Consider the following 25181-nt stretch of genomic DNA (forward strand, 5'->3'; position numbering starts at 1 on the left):
TCTGGAGGAGGGAGAGCCGCTTGATATTCTACTGTCGGAAAGAATTCCAAATTGGATTAGCAAAAGTTCTCCGAGCACTCAAAGAATTGTTCTGGTGTCAAGGTCGTGGTATCAACAGTTTTTTTCTTCTACTTCTCCAATTAGGCCCTTTCACTTGGACTTTCCACTTGCTAACGTGTTTCGCTTTTGCTGCTCGCCAGGAGCCTGATACTCCGCGGGTCCGTTTTCCATTGTAGCCTCCAGGCCTGTAACACACTTGGCCCCAGTCTCCACTCAAGACCTTTGGGCCTAGCAAGAGTATGACATGATCCCATGATTATTCTGAATGAACTACATTTATCCATTACGTCTGACAAGAGGACAAAGCTTTATGTGCAGAGAGTAAAGAACAAGCCCTGATGAAGTCTGCTGTCACGATCACAGCAAAAGACGAAACACGTGTTGGCAAGTTTAACGTTCAAATGTAAGGGCCTAATTGGATTAGTAGGTGTAAGACCATAAAAACAATAGCTATTGTGTCTTTTAAGTCTCCGTTGCACGCCTAGATCTTAGGTAGTTGTGCCAAAAGAGAACACAACCATACCTTTACACCCGAACATGTAAATTATAGTCCTGCGTATCTTGGTTACTGTCTCTGATTGTGATAAAAAAAAATACATTCCTCGCACCTTATTTGAACTTTACCTCAAATAAGATTGTGTTGAGAATTTTGATATCGTGAATGTGAGTGGGGTTTCTCCAAAGTACATAGCGAAGAAAAGTAAAAAATTGAAGTGGAATCTTAAAAAACATGGTATTTGTACAAGCTGCAGCTTGACAGACTCGCATGGCACAGCACAACTGCACATATCACGCCTCCTTCCATGCATGGCGTGTGCACTGGGGTCACAATCAAAGACTGGAGTATCAGCCTGCAAGGACGTTTTATGGGGAGGAGAACAACGTCTCAGTCCTCCATATTTCCCTCTGTTCTAATTCTATTGGTTTCGAATGCTGTAGAAGTTCATTCACTGTTTACATGATTAATTGACGCGTATTGTCAGCGTTACTTATGTTTCTCTTACAGAAATGCTACAACTGGAAAACATAGCGTAAACATAGTATAAGTGAATAAATTAGCCGTACTTTGCAATAATCTGGGTTTGGCTCCAATACCTATAAGATCACCGGAGACCTGACTAATCTGGCTTCAGAATAATTTCAGCCATTTTAAATTGCAGAGGTGGATCGATCCCCAAACATGTTTTTGTAAACTCCTGCTTTGGTGTGATAGTGAAAAACACAACTCTGTTTTCATTGAAAGTTCTACTTAATTGTTTAGATTGGCACTGCGTAGAATAATGAGTGATTACATTGATAGTTCCCTCACCGGTGTCTATGAGGAGAAAACAATATCTGAGGCGCGTCAGTTCCACCCTGCCCAAACAAGGGGTGTGCAGCGGGAAATGTAGGCCTAATGCCCTACACAAGAGGGTAGGGGTAGGCAAGATGCACTCTGGGAAAAGTAGTCCATTTCAGTGATGCTCTTTCCATGCTTGATGAATCAATCCAACAGCTGCCTTTTTCAGACATGTTTCAGTGTTTGCAAGCTGACACCACGTTGGACACTCCGAGTCTTTTACTTGGGGAAATTATTTAGTGCATGTGGGAGAACAGAGGTAGGCTTTCTATTAACTCAGTAGGCAAAATGTCAGACGGGCCGGCACAACAGATGGTCGTTCGCAGCTACAGCCATACGAAAGTAAAGGAGCGTGCCTTAAAGGCACGGAGATTCCTGAAGGGGCAGTGTTTGCATGGGCCCATCAGCCCATGGGGGAGCTGTCTTTTCGCAAATGAGGTTATAAAAATGAGGACAGTGGGGGTCCGTTTCCAAGCAGCTCCGGGATGAAGGGTGTGGGAAGGAAGTGGCTGGTGCAAGCGAGAAACTGCAGACACATGCAGTCTCAGTGCATGTTCAAAATAAATAATAAAACAAGACAAAAAAGCAGAAAGAGGCAAACTTCTGGAAAAAAAGCGGATGCTAACCGTATTTTGGCTACGGAAAACTGATATGAGAAGCAGACGAGGTACAAGCATTGGAAAATGCAGGAAAATATGCTACAACCAATAGAAATAGAGGTAAATTAAGTGGCAAGCACAGGAACAAATGAAAAGCCAGGAAAGAAAGGGGGCGGGATGTAAGCCCCTTTTAAGTGTATATTAAAAACAATAGATTTCATAAGGAAGCGCTGTACAGGCGAAATCTAAAAAGTCTTTGATAATGTGAATGCATATCAGTTGAGTCATAGTACATTCAATTAAACACTGCTTTCTTTTGTGCACAGGTGCATTTCTAGAAAATGACCATAGAAGATCTTCCAGATTCAACAGAAGAAGAAATTTATTTGATTACAAGATATCAGCCACCTTTTGCCGAAGCGGGAAGAACAGTCACCTTCTCAGTGGCATCAGCACCAATGCCTTCAGACTGTGGTAAATATCAGACTGCGTGGCCCTGATTCACAAAGGGAAACTAACACTTTGGTGTAAGTTTACATTAGTGTTGGAATTTACAAAACTGCAATGTAGTCGTAAGTTTACGCGTGCAGAGACTCCACAGTCGGGGTGGAGAACTCCACTAATAAAAAGATAGGCGTGTTTCACTTTTTTTATGGCCGGAGTTCTTCACCACTACTTCGGAGTCTCCACACTTGTAAACTTACAATTAAAATGCAGTTTTGTGAAATCCAAAACAAGCATAAACTCACACAAAAGTGCATGTTTACCTTTGTGAACCGGGCCCTATGTGTGTTTTTTTGTGACTAGTTACAGAGTACGCAGCAGGATGTTGTTACCCTTGGTAGTGCAGAGGCAGGTGAAAGCAGGCTATAGCAGGGCTTACAGTGGGAAGTTGGTGCAGCGAGGGGAATGGTAGAGCTGCAAGTGGTATAAGGGTGGTGTGAGAGTGGGCAGTTCTTCAGGGAGTGATACTTTATCCGCGTGATAACTCTGCGATAAAGTGTTGGGTGACACTATGGGTTTACAGCTCCCTCACCTTGCAAATTTGTGAAAGGATGGAGCCTGGCAGATCCAGATTCTAATGATGCTCTGTATTCTTGCAGCCTAACAAGAGTACACCTGGCAGCCTGCCTTTCACTGCCTGTATCTCCTGATTATTAGTCTGTTGATGATGATGCTGCTGCAGTAGCTGTGTGTACATGCGCCACCAGACATCATCATTTCGGGCACAGGTACAGTGTGGTGCCAAACGAGACTTATTCTTAGATAGGATAACCGTGTTTGAAGGTGATGCTGGCAGGCAGAGGTGGCCAGTGGGATTCCCACAGGGTCTGTTTGATCCTGACCTACTAAAAATATATTTGAGGTGTGCCACTGCATGGAGAAAGCTCTTCAGGTGAGTCAGGTGATTCTGAAGTATAGTAGAGAGATGCATGCCAAATGGAGGAGTGTCATTAACTGAGGTGGGGCACCTGACTTTAGCAGAGTTTATTTGGTTTACAGTGTTGTTTTGGCGCCTCCATCGCAGCTTGAGCGCCTTTGAATGCAGTCTGTGTCAGATTGGGGGAGGGGGGGAGTAATGAAAGTGCCAAGTTACTGGAGTCATCTGACTGACTTGGTTTTCTTAGAGAGCGGGGTTGTGTAAGGATAGTTTGAGACAAACTGCTCCTGCTTTAAAACAAGAATTAGAAAGGGTCAACTTTTCTCCCCTCTTTTAGCTCTTGTTGTAATTTGGTGATCTTTTTCCTGGGCTTTCACCCTCACTAATAAATGCTCATGTGATGGAGGATCAGGACAAGGAACGGCAATGCGTAAGAGCTGTATATATTCAACATGTCCTGCGTCACCATTATGGGAGGGTAGAGGTACTTTGTGTTCTAGGCTGTGGTACTTTAGGGAATGAGGACTTTCCAAGAGAGATCTTTACTGCATCTTTGTCAAAACCTACCATCATGCTGTATCCGTTGCTACTATTTCTTAGCTTCCAAAGTCTTCATACGTTTCCCTTCTCGCTAGAATGGTTTGAATAGGTAAGCTCCCTTTCGGTCTGCCTGTTATGGTGAACCAGGGTCTGTACATTGATCGCCTATTGATTGCGGCAATTAAGTTGAAACTTTCCAAGAAATTTTCAGAGGACCATTTTCACTCTCTTCTATATTTTTTTTGGTAAGCCTTCCATTTAAAATCTCTTCTGGAATGCGTTTCCGGGAGCGAGTAACTGGATCCTGAGGAAGAAAAAAAGCTTCAAGGAGTGTGCTAATGGATGAAAAACATGGTCGTGTACCGCCTTCAAAACAATTTGCACTGGACAAAACCATTTTGTCCATTTTGCCTATTTCGTCACGTTTTCACACAAATCACAAACAGATACCAGAATGCAAGTAATGGCAATAACAGAAATAACATGACTGAAGTCAACCGGGCGGGGTTAACCAATTAGGCTGATAGTCTGTTGAACAATGGAATCAACTGCATCGATTGTACCGGGATCCTTACTGGACTTTAGGGATCTCCTGGAAATAGGAACGCCACCCACAAACCAGGAGACTGCCATGGCTACACACCCTGTACATGAGGGACAAACAACACATCTGCAAATCCCCTCTTGGTAATCACGCCCTCTGCAACTTTGCACCTTGCAACCCTTTCCACTCTTTTCCTGGTCAAGGATCCTGACAGTAGATGCCCTAACAAACATCCAAACTCAACACAACAGAGGCTGCTGCCTGCACATTGCACTGTGTGCCTTCACACGCTCTTGTGCTGCGGGCCGAGTGTGCACGCTCACCAACCGCTGTTCCAGGCGGCAACTACCTTGCCAACAAATGTTCGCTCTTGAGAGACTTGCGCATATGGACAAAGTCACACAGCTCCTCAACCACATTGTACCCTATAGAAATAATGCCCATATCATCATAACGTGATACCCGCATTTTCAGGATGCCACTATCTACTCATTTTCCACCTTGTATTCTCCCTAACCACCCTGCGCCTTGTACCACAACTCAGCACTCATCCCTCACAGACCGCCTGAGTGGTTCCCTCTTTTACACCTATAACCATCTCAAAGCTCTGGATCAGACCAAGTGGGAATGGGCATCTGTTCGGGCACAGTATCATTACTCAACATGCCTGCTGGGACTCCATCCTCTGCATCCTATCCCCCACAAAGAGTCGCGAGCTCCTAAAATAAACGTGACCACCTGCACCACAAGTTACACTACGGCAAGTTTACCCAATTCCTCTCAGACTAGAAGCAGCAGTTAAACTAAGTGTCTTTACTTCTTACTTCTGGCTGGAACAGTTGTCATTATAGGACTCACTCCATTATTGTTAAGAATGCAAAATCCCTGGGCTTTGTTATACTTTTTGGGCTCCATGTTCTCTTCCATATAAGAAATTTAGCAACTTGGGCACAATGCCAGCTCTGCTTTCTGAGAAACATAAACGCCTCCTGCCTGAACATGAATCCAGATCGGTGGAGCAAACGCTGACATTGTGGCGACTGGTCTCCTAAATATCCGACAAGCCCACACCCTGCTGTTTACATGCTTCTGGAACACGTGTCTGGTGCCTGCTAACCACATTGCATCGCTCCAGTTCTGCACTCACTAAATTGGACCCGATAGAAGGTAGGTGCATTTTCTCAACGGCCTTCTTGGGCTACAATAGTCCATCAAAATACTTTGAATGAACTTGTCCATACATTGACCCTCTCAGAGGAGATCACATATTGCCCAGTAAGGGATGCGAAGGATATATATCTATTGACAGCAGCAAGCTCTCTCCCAGCCTTTCTCTGTTTATGTCCTAGGGGTCTACAACTCCCTCTTCACTGCTCAGACGCCTTCAACTGCACTCTTCATCAGTAAGTGGCCGGAATCACACTGCTGCTGAATGGCCTGGTCATATTAGAATTACACAAGTGGTGCACAGTAGACATCAAGATGTACGAAAATGTAGGTTTATGGCTGCATCTAGAGTAGGAGGTGGAGACAAACTATCTCAAAAGACTTGCAGTAGACAAACTGCAGATTCTTAGTGGCCTACCTGCAATGGAGTAACTTATGGCCATTCTTAGGCCTTTTAAAAGAGCAGTGCATAACAGTCAGGGGTCAGAAATCATGTGTTTCTCAGTGGTGAAGGGAATCCAACCTCAGACGTGGACTCATAAATACCTGGTCAGGCACCTTTTTGAGTTTGAGAGACCGTTCTGAGTCTGGTTTGGAGTGGTGGTGAATCCCTGGACTTGGAACGCTCTTCTTCAATGGGCTGGGTCTGTGTGGACGTGTTGAGGGTGTTCATCCAGTGGTTTTAAGATGAACATTCTTTAGTTAACTATTTGGGGATAAGTTGGGTTTTCTTCAAAGTCTAAAAATTCACAGTTACTCAGGGACGGTGCATCCATCGGAGCGCCAGAGCGTGACCTCCCCTGCGCACCAGCCATCGCATATAAAATATATTGTTTCTTTTTCTTTTTTCCAGTTTCAGCATTAATTTAATTATGCCCTGCAGTGACTTCCATCCCCACAGTGACGCTCGATGACGTACCGTGGGCTGGTCCAAGCGTAGTGGTTGAGAGCCACCCTGCCCATCACAGTGGAAATGCAGTGCACGTGACATTGTTGCACCCAGTGCTCCCCGTTAGCTCACAGACCACAGCTCCAGGCACCTGCAGTTTGCCATCCTATAAGTCGTATCCCCATGCACACTGCATGTCACAAGAGAGTGACAGTCCGCTATCACCATGAACGTTGGATCAACATCCTGGGATTTCATTCCGGCTCTGCTGGGTACGGGCTAAAGGGGTCAGCAGCGGTGGTACTTCTGCTGTTGCAGCTGTAGTGGGTCCAGATGTTGCAAGGGCGGGGTAGCCCCCATAGTCAGGGCTTAAGTGGGGTGAAAAAACTGGGGGTGGTCTCTCAAAGGGCCGTGGCCAATGTGATTAAGGGCGTGGCTTAAAACATGTAAACTAAAAATCTTTGCTTAGCATAGTGTGCTGCCTGACTTGTATTTTGCTGTTCCGGTCCTTGCATCCAGATATAGGATACAACAAGTAACATCATACCCACAACAAGTCAGGGCTGTTGGCTTCCTCAATGGTTGTTAGTTGCATAAGATAAATAAGCAGCAATTATGGCTTGTATATAAAATTGAAAAAGCCTCCACTTAAAGCCCTGGTGACACCACCACAATGTTGCTGCTCCTGAGTTTCAAAAGGAGAAGTGGCAATTTACAGTGTGCGCTATTCAATAGTGCCCCCTCACTCGCAACAGCGTTTGGAGTCTTGTGTTTTAAAAAGCAGACACACGGGAGATGCAAGAAGCAAGGATTTCCCGTCTCCTAGAATGCTCACCTGGCATGACGTCATGCCGTAACTTCTCCACTAGTGAGAAGTGAGCAGTGTGAGCACGCGCACATCGATGTGCCTCCTGTCACTGCAATCCGCCTGTGCCAGGGCACAAAACAGAGCCCGAAAGAGACCCGTTTCGAGGCCCCCTTGAGAAAACTGCCGGTGCTCTGACCCGGCGAGACCCGGCCCACTTAAAGTCCTGCCCATAGTCAATCTTGTATAATCGCTTTAATGCGTCCCAGTACAGCTACGCTCCCTGCAAACGGGCAATATGTTCCATATGTCCACGTCCTCCTTTTACGCAGTTAATATAAGTCTCTAAAAATCTGGGAAGCTCGTCTCGCTGCGCGGTGCACTCCTCTCCCTCTGTAAAGCAGGTCGCGGCTCTCTGTTATTGCTGATGTCCTCGCCTAAGATAACCACGTGTCCGCCCGTCACGTGCCACCCATAAGGCCTTGTGAAATGGCAAGGTGCACGTGCAGGGTCAGCACACAAGGCAAGGTGAGACGGCAGTCGTGAGAACGAGAAGGATGGTGGCCATCACACCCCGGTAGTGATTAAAGTAATGGTAGAAGCAGTGCCATGGCGCCATCCGCCTTCTCTAGCGGACTCATTCATTGAGCACTTAAAAGATTGTGTGACCGAAGTCGAAATATGTACAAAGAGACAGCAGACACTGATCTATCGGTCTATCGATCTATCGATCTATCGATCTATCGATCTATTCAGTTTTACTATAGCGCTAGCTCATCCCAAGGGCATTGAAGCGCTTTACCTGAGCACCAGATGACATTACGGACCAAGGTCACATTCCTTTTCGTGGGCACGGGGAGATTAAGACATTTGATCGGAATGAAATCCCAGGATGTTGATCCGACGTTTGTGGTGATAGCTGACACTCTCTTGTGAGATGGTGTGTACATGGGGATGCCATACCTTAAAGGGTGGCAAAGGGCAGGTGCGTGGTGCTGTGTTCTGGGAGCTAACGGGGAGCACTGGCGCAGCGATATCGATACGTCCCTCGACTTTGAAACTTACCTAAGGGAACGGTGTATCTGCGCAAAGGATGGTGGGGTGAGAAATGCTAACGCGAGAGCATTGACTTATTTTTTATGTGGTGACTCGTTTCTGTAGTGAGAAACTGTGAATTGTCTGAGCAGCACACTGGTTATTTCTATTGTGCGTGTTTTTGTAGCGCTAGAAAGCGCAGATTTACAGCTTTAAGTGGTCTTAATAATATGCGCTATTCACTGAAAACTGGAACATCTACCTGAGGCTGGAAGCGCCTAGAAGACGTTCACTGCCCGGTGTTGTGTTTATACGTTTTTACACTCACTCAGATTGAGTTTATTTTGCACAGTGCACTAATGTAGGATGCACACGCACGCCTGCACTTCTATACACTGTTCACTAACCTAATGTGGTGCTCTGCAAACCTCCGTGAAGGGCAGTGGTGCCGGGAAGGTGCGCTTCTCACGCGGCGACCAAGGATTTAAAGCTCCTAGAGGCTGCGATCAGATGCTCTTATACAAGGTGGCGCTGCTGCTGGCACTGCGTGGTGCCAGGTCCCGGCACCTTCTCACCCGGGGGAGGGGTGTACACAGGGGTCGTGGACTATCGGACACACTGGTGGCCTGTGGAGAGTCCGACACCTACTAGTTTGGAGTTTGAGTCAGAAGTCAGTTTGCAAAGCACACAGTAGGCTGTTGTATATCACCCCCTGAAGACCCCCGGGGTTCTGCACTCTGTCAACAGCATTCAGCTGTACCTACCTTGCGTGCAAGTCCAGCAACCATTTTAATTCTTTGCAGCAATTGCAAACGGTCTGTTTTTTGAAGGCTCGGATGAGTGGAAAGGGGCGTCCTATTCCTGTTCATGCCCCACCGCTGCCTGCCTGCCCGCCTCAAAGCACGCCGCGGTCCCATCCCGGCGCGGAGGTGTGTAATAATGTCGCCCGCAAACTAAACCAATCGTAATGCTGTGCTCATGTTGTTTTTATTGGTGAACAGCTTGGCAGCAGCACCCGGATTGGATAGGGCAGGCAGCCATGGCGCTCACATAGGGACTAGGAGGCTGCGTCTGCGTTCCCTCGGCTCACCTGTACAGAACGGGTTGAGGACGGAAGTACGCATGTCAGGCTGGCCGTGGAAAACGAAGCGACCAAACTGACATGCACACTTCATTTTCACTGCGATGGGCAGGGTGGCTGCCAATCACCATGCTTGGACAAGCTCACGGTATGTCATTGGGTGTCACTGTGGGGAAAGAAGTCACTGCCGGGCCCTAATTAAATCCACTTTGAAACTGGAGAAAAACGATATATGTTATATCTAAAGCAGTGCGGGTGGGAGGGGGGGGGGGGTTGGCAGGCACAGCTGTTCAGCATCTGCACAGGATGCAAATTCTTTTACAGCCGGGCAGTACTGAATTAAGCATATGATAAAATAAATGAATCCACCTTTGTACAGTAAGCAGTTAACACTGGGAATATAAACTACAGGTCGTCAAACATCTGCAAAGGATTTGAGTCTGTCTAGGCCTCTCCAGGTTTCATCGCCCTTTGCTTACTCTTATATGAAACACTTTTCACCCGCACCGCAAACCATGGTTCTCTCTAACAGCACATAGTGATGCAATTGTGTTGTAAATGACCATCTAGAATTGGAGAATGTACCAATGTATTGAGAATTTATTCTGCTTTGGAATACGGATGAAATGTTAGTATCATCATAAACAGGAGATGCTTTCTTCAAAGAACCAACGCCAATAACTGTTGTATGTCAAAACATGAACTAACCTCTTTTGTCTGTTTTATGGAGGCATTATCAATGTATGCTGTCGCCTTTCCTTCTTTGACTCATTGAGAACGTTCAGTTGTAATGATCTGTGTGCTGTGAATCGTCCTACAATCTTCCTACCTTGTATCTCGGCAGAGTTCTCCTTCTTTGACCCAAACGATGCAGCCTGTCAAGAAATCCTCTTTAACCCCAACACGTCAGTGTCAGAACTGTTTGCCATTTTAAGGCAGTGGGTCCCACAGGTTCAGCAGAACATCGACGTCATTGGTAACGAGGTAAGCCGCAAATGTGGAATCCAGCACGACCCTAGTGCTTTGCTATGCATTACTGCTGATGTGGGTTTTTGACGTGCAAGGTAGCATTTTGCAGCTTCTGGGAGGAAAAATGTATCAATATCAAAATGTTAATGTTAATGACAGATTTTTATCCAGAACAATATCGCTGTGTTTGGGGGCATGGGTGTGAGAAGTTGGCCTGGTATATGATGTTCACTAGTTAAAGTGACCACCTTATGGTGTGGTTGTAAGTCAACCTTTTCGGACTAGCTGCCCTAGTGGTAGCGTAGGCTAAGCAGTCTTTGAGGCTAAACTCGTTAAAGCGTGTTAAGCAAGCTGTTTTACCATATGTAACCCCCCTTTATACCAATGAAAGGACACCACACAGATATATATTCACAATATATATGTATTTATTACTCAAAGTATCCCCTAGACTCTTTATGAGCACAGGAGCACAAATCGTTAAACAAGAAAGTATTACAATATACAAAAGTTGCACTTTATATGGATAGGCCCTGGTGGCCGGTCAAACCATATACTAAAATAGTGGTATAAGTTCCACGAATAGGAAAGGGAAAAGGCCTAGGGCCTCTAGAATCGCTGGGCCTACAAGGAGCTAACTTCAGTTAGTGACCAGGAGGTCCACGGGTCGCGTGTGCAGTGAGGAAAGTTACACGCGGGCTCCCATAGGTTTTCAATGGGTGCGTAAAAGTTCAAAAGTTACTGCTAGAAGGGTCTTCTGGATGGACTACGAACTTGGGACTTAAAACACAGACACTAGAGATGTTTCTCTACACTTGGGCACCGGAGTGCCAGCTTTACCTCACCCACAGGAAGCGGGTGCATAGGTCTCGAAGTGCGTCGGGTTTCGTCTATCGATTCAATGGAGCCTGGTGACAAAGATGCTGCAGGCGGTCGATCCAGAAGAGATGCGGTGGATCCAAGGGTGGATCGGAGTTGTAGACGACCTGAAAGCAGAGGGGACAGTGTTCACAGTCACTAGCCAGTGACCGGCGTGGCACCAGGTAGGTACCAGGCGATGTCGGGTGCAAACAGGCAAAGAGGGGTAACTTGTCTCCGCAGCCACGTGGTCCCTGAAGGTCGACGACGTCCAGGAGCCGGTTCACGAGCTGTCCCACGCAGGCTCTCGCTGTCGGCGACTCGAAGGAAGCAAACAAGCCTTGGCAAAAGCAGAAGTCGTGAAGAATGGAGAAAGCTGATTGTTCTGACCAGCAAGGTCAGAGGGGCTGCTCCTTTGGAGAGCAGCAGGGGCCAGTCTGGAGCAACCAGACCAGCATCGTAGATTTCAAGGTTCGTCGCCAAAATGGCCACTAGCCAACGGGCCAGGGACCGGGCAGGCGCGTCGAGATGCAAAGTGCAGAGGGGCCCCACGCAGATCGTGGAGATGCTGGAGGGCTCACCTTTGGTGCAGATGTTGCTCGGGTGTTGAGCTTCTCAGGACCCAAAGCACAACTTGGAGGGAGCCTCTGTTGTCGCGCTTGCAGCTTGTCGTGGGTCTTTCAAGATGGCTGGCTCCACGTGTCTCGGTGCCTCCACGGGTTCCTTCTTTTCAGGGACGGTGGATCGGGCGGTGAGAGGTCCGGAGGTCCAGGTCTTGTCGGGCTCTGTGCTCGGGCTCCGGCAGGAGGCGGCGGCAAAGCAGACGTCGAGTAGCTGGTTGGTGCTTGCGTTAGAAAGACGGTCACTCCCTGACCATAGGGGAGATTTCCTTCTGTCCTCTGTGCAGCAGAGCGTCGAAGTTCCCGTCTTCTTCTTGTGGTTAAGTTGATTCCAGGATGTCTGAAGTCTTAGGACACAGCTCCTACCTTTAAGCGGATTCTAGGGGCCGGACTACCTGCTAGGTCCCTCCCTAAGGGTGGGACCAGGAAGGGGGGTGGTTACACCCCCAATCCTTTGTCCAGCTCGCCCCAGGTCCGGGGCTGGTGTGCCCCAGGACCGGTTTGAACTGGCATATGCACCGAGGCTCCTTGTGAGCCTCAGGCATGTCTGATTCTATTCAAGCCCTACCTGACCAATACACAAAATCCTGTCTGGGGTGGTGCACGCACCTCCCCTGGCAGGAAACCCTTTGTCCACGTCTCCCAAGCTGGAAGGACTCCCAGCAGCAGGAGGGCAGACTTGTGTCTGGGGTGGCAGCATCCATTTTGTGGAGCTGAGGCTATGTCTGATTTTACCCGGGTTTCCGGTACTGTACATGTCGCGTCCCTCTAGAAGGGTGGAATGCTAATCCCGTCGCCAGAATTGGCGAGGGGTTAGTATTCCAATTCGTATGACACCTTACTCGACATGTTTTGATAAAGCCAAACCAAAGATAGCATTTAACCGCGAGGTTCATAATGCACTTAAGAGTATATGGTATGACGATATCTGGAAACGGTAGAAGGAAGTTGTTCCGACCACTGCAGACAGGCTCAGCTCATGCCAGAGCACCATCTCACATGGAACCAAGCACTCTGCCTTCAGGATTGTTAAGGCCTGCCATAGAAGTGACTTATAGGTTAACATGTGTCCCATTTAAGGTTAGGTATAGGTATACTACACCTAAGTAAGAGGTGGTTACACCAACGTACCCCAGCTGAGAGATCAGCCAGTTGTGTCAAATTTGTTAGGCCAGGCCAGGGGTGGCATAATACATGCTTCAGCCCCTGGTAGGCCTTAGATACACCAATGCCCTGGGTACCTAGTGTACACTGGTACAGGGGCTCATAAGGTGATCCACTTCCAATTGGTTATGCACCTATGGTGCATAGTGTTAATTTAGTAGAGAGAACAGCAGGCTGGGGGTCTGATTAGCAGGCCCACAGCCTCAATATGTCAAAAACCAGTGAAGCAAAAAGCAAAAATTTTGGGGTGACCATAGGATAGCAGACCCTACTCTCCTACAATGGGCAATGGTCTGTCTGTCTTTCATTTGGGTCCCAAAGTGTTTTTTCTAAAGTGGAAAGGTAATGGGTTATTGCTTATTCTTAAGTAATAAGAAAACTAGACATCCCCTCCTCTTTCAACGTGTCACGTGTCTTCTTTTTAGGTCTGCCTGGAGACTTTCTTCACTATCTTCCATAGATTGTACTGTTAGTGCACAGGGAGCCAATCGGCTAGCTCCCTCCCACCTTTCATTGTTGTAATTCTCATTCCTGTCCCATAGAGTATGGCCTCTGTTCATGCTTTAGTCACTTAATTGGCGCAGAAGTTGTAGAAGTCCGGCTGAGGAGGAGTGCGCTTTTCCCACCGTGCAGTCCAGCGGGAGAGAATGCATCAAGCGACAGTGTGTGGAGAATAGGTTCTCCTCTGTGGACGGGCAACCTTGTTAGTTGTGTAGTAAGCATAACGTGATTAGCTGAATGCCATCAGTTAGTTCTGTGATAACATTGGGCTACCAAACAGACGTCTGCTGAATTCACTGTTGAACAATGTCCAGACACGAAGCGACACACTCTAGTGGTACCAGGATGGAAGGCGATGAACATCCCGTAATAGTCACAGAAGGAGTGTAAAGTGAATACTTCTCTCTTCGGACATCAAGTGTACATATGGGCAGGTTGGATCACGAGGAATGACTTTTAGGTCATGGGAAGTGGATGGACCTGGGCACCGTTGCCTACGAATGATTTGATTGTAGCCATAGCACAGCTTCGCGTGATCTTCTTTGGAAGCATCGTGCACTACAGTAGCCAGCCGCAACCCAAATGTACCATTGACCGGGTCCCCAGTGACTGAAGGTGTATGTTGGACTCAACAGCTTGAAAAGCTTCGACTCGGCTTAGGATTAGAGTGCATCTACAGTTTTAGAAAGTGTTCTGTACAATACTAGCCAGAAATATGAGTGAAACGGTTCAGAAATCTACTTCCTGCGACCTGTGGAATATAACCTCAATGGCAGGGCTATATGAAACCCTGTGTGTCCCTGTGGGAGTGCAGGTGCTGAAAGGGCACCCAGCCGTGTGGGCAAATCAGGGTCGTGGCTCATCAGAGAGTACATGGTCTCTACTGCTCCTTGACCTCAGCTGATGCTTTGTCATTGGTTCTTCCTGGCTCGGTTGCCAGGATGTCATGCTTTTAGGGTGACTTGGTTTGTTGAGACAACCTCCATTCACACCTTCAGTCTGCTTTGGCATGGCTTCCGACACAGTCTGTGGTCATCTCTCTCCCACAGGAGGTGGAAACGCAATATATGTCTCCAGAACCGATCATTCAGGAAGGCAGAGGAAAGCCTGTTCCTACCCTCCTTAGCAAACAAGTCTTAGCCCTGCTGAGACTCCTTAAAATTCAATGTCTAGGTCACTAGTTAGAGTGCATCAGAAAGTGGGAAGATGTAGCCAACCAAAGGCAACCTTGGTTTACATTTTGAAAATCTTTCTACAGTCATGAGGTAGAAAATCTTGGCCTTTGAATTTGGTGAGATTTTCCACCTACTTCAGATCAGTTATAAGTGGTCAAGCCACATGGATTCCTTCACTTGAGCTAATTGGAAGCTTAATAACAATGGGTAGTTTGGAATTCCTTGTACTACCCACCAGGTAGCTGAAACGTCAAAGAGAGGAGCCGAAAGCAAGGGCACAGGTCGCAGTGGATATAGTGCAACCTGCGGAGCAACCTCCAGCTTGTGGAGTCGTGACCATGAAATCCAAAAGGACGCTCGCCGTCATTGACACAGTCTCAACGTTGAGTACAGTGAAACACGCGGAGATGCGTGTTGTTATTATTATCATTATTGTTATTATTTGGGTATTTATTAACTACAGCATCATGTCTTGTTGTCATATCACAAAAATGCCTCAAAGACGACAATGGAGTGCATGACACTTTACAGGGGATGCTCAATAGGAAATGTCCCCACTCACAGATACAGAGGAGCTGCCAATCCCAACCACGGGGATTACCTTGTAATCTGGTAGTAGGGAAACAGTATCCTCCCTCACTATTTCTGGAGGTACACTATGGGTGTACTGCCTTTTTAGTTCTCAGCCTACAGAAACTTTGGCTGTCTGTTGTCCAAAACCTATTGCCTACAATACGATGTAGATAGGGCGTTTTTAGCCGCTTGCTCCTGATTAGATGGCTTTCTTCTGTTGTTCTGTTCCATGCTCCTTGATCCTTCCTCCCGGTTCTTGTTCTGTCCCACCTCTAGATCATTGCTACGTCGCCATCATTTTGATTGGCTGTCTGGTATTCTTCTATTCCTGCTGTGAGAAGACTATAATTTCATTTGCCAGTAGCTCGCCATAAATGTGTATAGCTTTCATCACTGTCTTTCTGGTTTCCTCACTTTTTATTTATTAACTTTTTTCTGTTTGTAAGAGCCCTGCAGCTACACACTCCTACTGCGCCACTTGCTATTTGGCATTTGCGCTACACTATAAAATTTCTGCACTCCTTCCACCCACTACGCCACCAACTTCTACTTCCTCCTGTCCCTTGCGCAGACAACTTCCTCTCCCCTTGGTCAGTCAACTTCCCCCTCCCTCCCGCCCCTTGCCCAGTCAACTTCCCCCTCCCTCCCGCCCCTTGCCCAGTCAACTTCCCCCTCCCTCCCGCCCCTTGCCCAGTCAACTTCCCCCTCCCTCCAACCCCTTGCCCAGTCAACTTCCTCCTTCCTCCTGCCCCTTGCCCAGTCAACTTCCCCCTCTGTCCCCCCTTGCCCAGTCAACTTCCTCCTCCCTCCCGCCCCTTGCGCAGTCAACTTCCTCCTTCCTCTCCCCTTGCCCAGTCAACTTCCTCCTTCCTCTCCCCTTGCCCAGTCAACTTCCTCCTCCCTCTCTCCCCTTGCCCAGTCAGCTTCCTCCTCCCTTCCACCCCTTGCCCAGTCAGCTTCCTCCTCCCTCCCACCCCTTGCCCAGTCAACTTCCTCCTCCCTCCCACCACTTGCCCAGTCAACTTCCCCTCCCTCCTGCCCCTTGCCCAGTCAACTTCCCCCTCCATCCTACCCCTTGCCCAGTCAACTTCCCCCTCCCCCCCACCCCTTGCCCAGTCAACTTCCCCCTCCCTCCCACCCCTTGCCCAGTCAACTTCCCCCTCCCTCCCACCCCTTGCCCAGTCAACTTCCCCCTCCCTCCCACCCCTTGCCCAGTCAACTTCCCCCTCCCTCCCACCACTTGCCCAGTCAACTTCCCCCTCCCTCCCACCCCTTGCCCAGTCAACTTCCCCCTCCTTCCCACCCCTTGCCCAGTCAACTTCCTGCTCCCTCCCACCCCTTGCCCAGTCAACTTCCCCCTCCCTCCCACCCCTTGCCCAGTCAACTTCCCCCTCCCTCCCACCCCTTGCCCAGTCAACTTCCCCCTCCCTCCCACCCCTTGCCCAGTCAACTTCCCCCTCCTTCCCACCCCTTGCCCAGTCAACTTCCCCCTCCCTCCCACCCCTTGCCCAGTCAACTTCCCCCTCCCTCCCACCCCTTGCCCAGTCAACTTCCCCCTCCCTCCCACCCCTTGCCCAGTCAACTTCCCCCTCCCTCCCACCCCTTGCCCAGTCAACTTCCCCCTCCCTCCCACCCCTTGCGCAGTAAACTATCCCCTTCGTGCAGTCAATTTCCCCCTCACTCCCTCTTGCGCAGTCAACTTCTTCCTCCCTCCTGCCCCTTGCACAGTCAACTTTCCCCTCACTCCAAGCCCCTTGTGCAGTCAACTCCCCCCTCCCGCTACCTGCACATGTTCACCCTCGCTTTCACCACTGTGGTATACTTTTGCCTCCCACTCGCCCCTGCACAATCAACTTTGCCCTCCCTCCTGCCCCTTGCACTTTCAACTTTACCTCCTTCCCCTGGCCCATCAACTTTCCATCCTCCTGACAGCTCTTGATGTCAACTTACCTCCTCATGCCCTTTGTTCCCTCAACTCTCCCATACCTCTGTTAAAATACTTTTTAAATTATCGATTTTTCAGCTGCAGACTGATACCGAGCTGTTCGCGTCTTTCACATTTGGATGGCATCCTACATATACTTCTGTTTTTTAAATTTAGTTTTCTGAGATGGCTGTCTGCCATTTAGGAGCAGTAAAATAAAAATAAAGCAAAAAGATGGCGACCATGTGTGTGTGTGTACACAAACACACACAGGGGCCATATTTGAATAATTATGTTTTGCTTTAAGAGAAGTATTGTTAAAATTCGCATGTCCAGTGCGCTCCTAAATCTTGGAATCCATTTGTGGAAAAATAAAGAGTTGGTAATAATAAATGGCCATGCAAGGTGATACAGCAATTCCTTGCCATATAGAAGACTTCTGTCTCAAAAGGTTCCCTGGCATCATTGTCAGGCGATTTTGTAATTTTATTTGGATAATCACATTTGGTTGGATCCTGTTAAAGACACTTCCTATTTCCATAACTCTGACAAAAACGCTTTAACTTCTGACAGCACATTAGCCAGAGCTTACAGTGTATCTAAAGTTTGTAATGGGACTCCATAGGCTAGTACGTTTAATTGTATGTGAGATTGGATGAATGTAAGCTGTATCAAGTCTATGGTTCTAACAAACAGCATACCACCAAGCTTGAAAAGACAGTTGAGAGAAATCCTTCCAATTTTTGGTTATTTGCTGATATTTGATTGCTAAAAGAAAGTCTATAATTTTTATGTTGGACGAAACATGTTCCCAGCTAGTGAACAGACTGCCTAGGAAGATGTTAATGTTAGAGAAGTGTATTGCGGTATGAAAGCGTTTATTTGATTCCAAATCTGTGTTCAGAAAGTATTTACAAGGGAACAAGTGAAGAGCAAGTGATTTAAATCTGCCGGTTGCGATTGACACGTCCAACAATTATCCCTAAATATTTGAGTTTGGTTGTGTTTCAGGAGAATTTCGTAGTTGAGAAATCTTGTTTGTAGGTATATTTGTTAATGGGTAAGATTTCGCATTTGTCATGATTTAATTTGTAATCCGAGACAAGAGAATAAGAGAAGACCTTGAAAAAAAGTGAGATGTGAGGTTTAGATATATATTAAAAGGATGTCATCCGCATAGGCTGCAGTTTTAATGTGTTGGTCTTTCTATGTGAAACCATGTAGATCTGGATTGTGCCTGATTCTAGAAAGGAAAGGTTCAAATGCTAAATTAAAGAAGAGAGGTGAAAGAAGGAATCCTTGAGGTACACCTCTACCTTTTATAAAGTAGGAAGAAGTGTGTCCGTTAGCGAAAATGGCCGCTTGAGGAGAGGTGTAAAGAAGGGAATTAAGGGAAATAAGTTTGGTCCAAAACCAAGCCATTTTAAGGTAGGAAAAATAAAGGACCAATATACGTGATCAAAGGTCTTCTCGGCATCTAATGTAATTGCTGCTACATGATGCGTTAAGAGGTGAGATTTGGGGATAATGTAAAAAAATAACCGAGTATTATCAGATATATAACATCCCATGACAAACCAGATTGTTTTTGACTGAGGAGTTTTGGTAAAAGGGAATCTAAACGAAGAGCTGTAATTTTGGAAAATATTGTGTAGTAAATGCTGACAAGGGAAATAGTTCTAGAATTTTTGCATTGATGTAAGTCTTTGCCCTTCTTTGGAATGGGGGTGAGTTTCTGCAAAGTTTCAGCGCTCCGTCCATCAAGTCTTTGTGTTTGCTTTGTTCGCCCTAGGCTGGCAGGGTATGCCTAGACGAGGGTCCCTTGCTCACTTTGCCACTGGATTCAAGCTAGCCTGGCTAATGAGGGTTGTTACCCCAAAACCGGTCCCAGGATGCTTGTTTCTGGTCCAGGGAAGACCTTGCTTGGAAGTTCGGGATGGACTATTCCCATGATGCACAGGGTCAAGACTGATTTGCATATAGCTGGGCCTGAACTGGGATGGCAAAGTGCGCTAAAGAACGATGATGGATTCACCCCAGATCTGTGACTGGGGGTGAGTGTCTGAAAAGTTTCAGCGCTCCGTCCATCATCTCTTTGTGTTTGCTTCATTGGAATGAGGCAAATGAGAGCATCTAATAAAGAACCAGAGGATTTGCCTGTTCAAAGAAAAGAGGTTACAGGAAAAGATAATTTAGGGATGAGTAATTTGGAAAAATGTGTGAAAAATTCAACAGTGAATCTATCAGGTCCCGAAGTTTTGTCAGATTTGAGGGAAGATAAAGCAGTATGAAGTTCACGTACGGTAGAAGTCTGGGTATATGTTGAAAGATTTGTGTGTATCAGAAAGATAGTTAATAATGTCGAAATCAGTGGAATTATGTTCATGAATATTTATTTTTTTAATAAAATTTTACAAATTCTTTAAAAATGTCTGTATCTTTGTGTAATAGATTGGAGTGGGCATCTTGAATAGATTCAATGTTATTCTTTTTTTATTTGAAATAATTTGCTAGTAGTTTGCCAGATTTGTTTTGACCACCGTAATATTTGGCACTGGATTTGAGGAGAAAGGAGGACGCAGTGTGAGTGGAAAATTTATTAAACTGAAGTTTAGCTTTTATGAGTTCTTGCAAGCAGTCTTTGGATTTGGAAGTGTAATGAGAATGCTCCAATTGTTTGAGTTGATCAAGGATCTCTCTAGTTTTATTTAGAGAAAGTTTTTCCTTTCTGGACACAAACCTGATAATGAAATCATGGGCGGAAGCCTTGAAGGCATCCCGTATAGTGTGAAAATTGTGCGAGGAAACTGAAAGAAGCCATGAAAGAAAGCGGTAAAGGCAGGAGTAAAAGATGGGTTAAGGAGAAGTGTATTATTGAATCTCCATCTATTAGTTTTAAAAGTCTTGGGTACAATTTCTAAATGAGCAGAGACAGCACCATGATCAGAAATTACAATAGAGCCCATGTCAGCAGATTGTAGAGTTTGAGATAGAGAGTGTGAAATAAAAATATATTCAATTCTAGATTGAGTATGATGTGAGGGAGGGTAGTAGGTGTATTCATGTAGCGTAGGATTAGAAAGTCTCCATGTATCTATTAATGTGTGTTGTTTAACGGCATGAGTGAACCATTTCTGATATTTGTCAGGTATAAAAGTAGAGCAGGAGACTCTGTCAATGAAAGGGCCAGCTATTTGATTGCAATAAAATAAATAAATAAAATCTGGACATTGTAAAAGCTTTTGAGTTATACCTGACCAAACTGACACTCTGGGCCTGTGGACCATAGATGTTGAAAATAGAGATCTGAACATTGTTAAGCATCAAACAGGTAAGCAACTATCTTGCCTCTGAATCAATCTCTTGGAAAATTAAACTAACATTAAGCGAATTTTGACATAACATTGCGGCGCCATTCTTTCTATCATTACCAGGTGAAAATAAAACATTGCCAACCCACCCTCTCTTTAGTTTTAAAGATTCACTCTCTATAATGTGGGTTTCACGAATAATGGTAATATCTGTTTTGAGATGTGATAGGTGAGTCAATACCCATTGACGTTTGATTGGTGAACCCAACCCCATGACTTTTCAGGATACAATTTTTAGAGATGTACAGAAATAGATTGAGATAGGTTGTTATGGGGAATACAGAAAAAAGAAGGAAATAAAAGAAGGACCAAGTAAAATAAGGTCAAGTAACAAAAAGGAAACATGGAGAGGATAGTAGATGGGGAAAAGAAAAGAAAAATTGGAAAATTAATTAGGAAAGGAAAGAACAATGTAATAAAAGAGTTGAGGATCTCAGACAGGAAAGTGTAAGAGAACAGCATATAAACTAGAGAGAACATACCTAAGAGTATTTTCAAAGAAAGTGAGGGGTGTTGAGACCACATAGAAGGATGACACATCCGAACTCCAGGGAGACGACAAGAGGGAAATGCACTGGGAAAATCAGAAGATAATACGGGAAGACGAAAACGTGTGAAGAGAAACATTTGGTAAGTAACAAAGAAACATTTTTAAACAGACATTAAAATAGGCGCAAAAGACCAGGGCTACAACATATACTTAACAACTATATTAATTGCCTTGCAATGAAAAGATTAAACTGCAAAATTAGCAAATTATTTAACATACCAAGATCTGTCAGATTTGGAAGTGTCCATGGATTCAACATTGCGTTTCTGACAAAATGATCTCAGGAGGGCTGGATCTTCAAAGGTGAAAGTCTTGTTGTGGGTGACCTTGAATAGACAGGGATGGAACAGACCGAAGCGGGCCCCGATGGAACAAAGAGCTGGTCACATGGAAGGAAATTCCTTATATCTGTCTACAGTAGGTTTGGCGTAATCCTTAGAGAAATTTAAGTGATTGCCTGACCATATGATGTTTTTGCAGCGAGCTACCAACAAGACTTTGAGAAGGTCTGTGTATTCAAGAAAAAAGAGAATCACACCTCAAAGCCTTTTGGATGTAGACACAGCATGAGGAACTTTTCCAAGTGTGTGAGCGCGTTGTATATTTAAGGTAGGTGAGTCTGGTATCTGTAGTAGCTTAAAGAGGAATGTTTTAAAAAACATGAGGGGATCTGATCCTTTTGTTTCCTCCTACAGACCATAAATACGCAAGTTATTCTGATGATTTCTTTTTTCTAAATCTTCAACTTGTTTTAGTAGTGAGATTGAAGATGGTTGACTGTGAGAGCTGTGTTAGCGAGCTTAGAGATGTTCTGTTCAGCTGTCACCATCCTTTCCTCTAACTTAGACCATTTATAATCAAGGCTTTGAGGTTTTGCATTGTCTCTTTCATGCAGTGGCATAACGCCCTAATTTCCTCTAATATAAGGTCCATAGAAACGGAGGAAGACTTCTTGGTGGGGGAAGGTGGGTCTTTTTTTTTAGCATTTTGGTGGAAATTTTCCCGCTGTATTTGATGAAGTGGCGCTGCCTGAAGGTACAGCTGAAACAGGACTCGGAGAAGAAATTGAGTACTCCATGATAAGTGATGAAGGAGAATGGAATGTTAGAATTATGTGGGATGGTAAAGTTGTGATCTTTTTAATTCTGCCCATGAAATGAGGAGTGCCAGTTAGCAAGGTCTGGGTGATGAAAATATAAACAAAGGTTCCATACACCCTAAAGGCACAGTAGGATATTTTGAGTTGTCCTGCAAAGTTAAAAAAAAATCTTTATATTTGTGAAGAGAGGCACAAGAGGGATATATTTGGTGTGATTTGCAGGCAACAATGGTAAAATTGTACCTCCATTGCGCTTATCTAGGATCTAAAATCTTCTCTTGAGGAAGGTTCCATGGCTGTCTTGCTCTTAATGGCAGGCGATGGATGAGGGAAGAGCACGTTATGTTGTTGAAATAATGTGTGCGGCCTCAAATGACAGAGAAAAGCATGTTGAAGTGTCTGCCCTCGTTCACAACCACCGCGCTGCAGCAGACAGCGAGCAGCATTGAGAACAGCCTCCTCCGTAGATAAAAACTCTCCAGTTGCTTCACTGAGAGTTACGAGGACACCACCGTCTTGGGCATCAAGCCACGCCCCTCGTAAAGTGTCTGTCTTGGCCGCAAAGTAATAAAACACCAGTGTTACTCGTACTACTTCGGGAAAAAAGTACATTATCTTTGTTCCTTTTTTCTTAATATTTATTTCTGTTTTTTTTACTCTTTTCTTGTATCATTTTTGTATCTGTAAGCATATGGTCCTAAATATAATACTTGATTTTACAGGGATCTTATTGAAAAAAATATATTTAATATTTGTGTTTTTGTTTCATGATTATTATCTTTTTCAAAAATTGTAATTGTGTCGTAATTTGTTTTATTTCTTGACGAATTGGATAGCACATATCTTGATTTCGCTTTCAAACGCAAATAAAGCATTTTAATGTACAACGTATCTCTTGTGCTTTGTGTACATATTTGAGTGTTGTTAAATCAATTTAATGGCACTCAGTCTACCAACCTGGGTTTGGAACACCTGACCTGCCGATGGCAGTTGTTGTCCATGGCAAGGGTTCAACCGACAAGGCCATCTTAACGGCTAACCACCAGAGTAAGAGCACAATACACCAAATACGTGAATGCTTTCTCTTTATGCAGTTTAAAAAAAAATAACAAAACGCTTTCTTTCAGATTCTGAGGAAGGGTTGTAACGTGAATGATCGAGATGGACTCTCCGATATGACCCTGTTACATTACACCTGTAAATCGGGCGCTAATGGCATTGGTGAGTAAATGCATCTGCTACATGCATAGTTGAAGGTGGTGGCCCATCGTACACTTTTGTGGCCGAATGAATGACATGTTTATAAACCTCTTTTTTCACTTGATTTCCAACAGTGTAAAACATGTAAACTGCATTTGTCAACTTGATGGGATAGTTAAAAAAAACAAGCATTATAGCATTTTGGATGCATGTTAACAATATATAGAATTGTACGTGGGTAACTGAATTACGGGGATGTCTTCATCGAGGCGTTCTGAGTGACATAAAATAGACAACAAGAGCGACACTTGAGTTGTCTATTATGTCACTGAGAACCCCAAGGTGAGACCGCCTCTTAATTCACTTTTTTCCCTCATCTATAATTTTGTTATATATGGCCCCCCAAATCATCTCCCTGCTTTCTACTGATCCGCAGTGGCAGATGAGAAATTGGGCCGCACCACATAACACGGCTTCTGTTATTTGTCCCTGTCCCGAATGTAAAAAAACTAACTTACCTACCATCCTTGACCAACCCCCAGTACCTTACCTGCTCCTGCAGCTGTGCTTTCTGTTGTCCATCAAAGCAGAGAAGCCGAGCTGCACTGATAAGCTCTCAGAGACCCCTGTCACCTGGCTTGAGAGGCCTTTATGACAAGAGTGAGTACCCAGTTTTGTTATCAACTGTTGCTATGTCATTGCAGTTGGTTATGAGATTTAGAAACTAAAATAAATGGTAGAGACTCTCTATGAGAGACGTACATAACAAATGTGTATTGTGTGGGTGACGCTTTCAGTTGTCGCAGATTACTTTACTTTTTCTGGTTTCATTTGAAAAATTATTGTCTCACGTTTCATAAGTATTGCTAGTTGACCCACCAGATATGTGACTGAGGCCATCTATTGGTAGTAAGAGTGTACTGACAGCTGCAGGAACCATAGAGGTGCGCGAAATTCGCGTAATTTGCTTTTGCACAATTACAAGAAATTGTGAAACAATTACGCGGAATTACTCAAAATGCAAAGCCGGCACAAGATGCATGAAGTTTGTTCTCATGTCAACCAGCAGCCACTCATGTTCTGGCCCTTTGTGTTATTCCACTTCATCCTGTACTAAATGTTTGCAGTGCAAGGTGTGTTATTACGTTTAATTGTGTAATATTGTACTTTTGGGACTTTTGTATAGTGAGCATAACATGAAGTTGCCAACATTACAGAAGGCTATCGCAACACACTGAAAATATTGCCAGGTCCTAATGAAAATCACATTAATGGGACTCCCATTTCCTCCAAGTCTTGGGATCAGTTTGCCTCTGGGGTCATTTAACAGAAGAGAGTTATTTCATTAATACTCTATGAAGTAAGATAGAGGGTTGGTTCCGAAGGTAGAAATCATGTCCTCCTCAAAACAGCATGTGCATAGTGATGAAACTGTTGCTTATTGAGGGTTCTCTTCACATAATTATATTTCCCATCTGACCAATACCCTCCCAGGCCTCGAAACATCACTCATTCGCAATGGCGAGTCAGATTTTATCAGGTATTGCTATTTTTAGCAAAATATCCACAAAAAGAAGGGGGGAGAGGATAAATCACTACTCCGGCCTCCCTGTCCAGTCACTGAATAACACTCAAAGGAGTAGGGAAGGCATGAAGTATATAAATAAATATTACATGCAAAACGGTCCAGCACTATGCAGTATAATTTAGAAATTCCACATCAAAATTAAAAACAAT

At 45.2% G+C, this 25181-nt stretch overlaps 1 protein-coding gene across 1 annotated transcript in view; it reads left to right on the plus strand.

The window, feature by feature from the left end:
* The window catches only part of CLIP4 (CAP-Gly domain containing linker protein family member 4), a 188161-nt gene that overhangs the window by 38712 nt on the left and 124268 nt on the right, over positions 1 to 25181 (plus strand). The window contains exons 2-4 of the mRNA XM_085609523.1: positions 2325 to 2472; positions 10285 to 10424; positions 23372 to 23465. Of these exons, the coding sequence (XP_085465649.1) occupies positions 2340 to 2472; positions 10285 to 10424; positions 23372 to 23465 (367 nt within the window). The 5' untranslated portion in view covers positions 2325 to 2339. The remainder of the gene's footprint in view (positions 1 to 2324; positions 2473 to 10284; positions 10425 to 23371; positions 23466 to 25181) is intronic.

The sequence above is a fragment of the Triturus cristatus genome, chromosome 6 (genome assembly GCF_964204655.1).
Source record: "Triturus cristatus chromosome 6, aTriCri1.1, whole genome shotgun sequence".
Taxonomy (NCBI): Eukaryota; Metazoa; Chordata; class Amphibia; order Caudata; family Salamandridae; genus Triturus; species Triturus cristatus.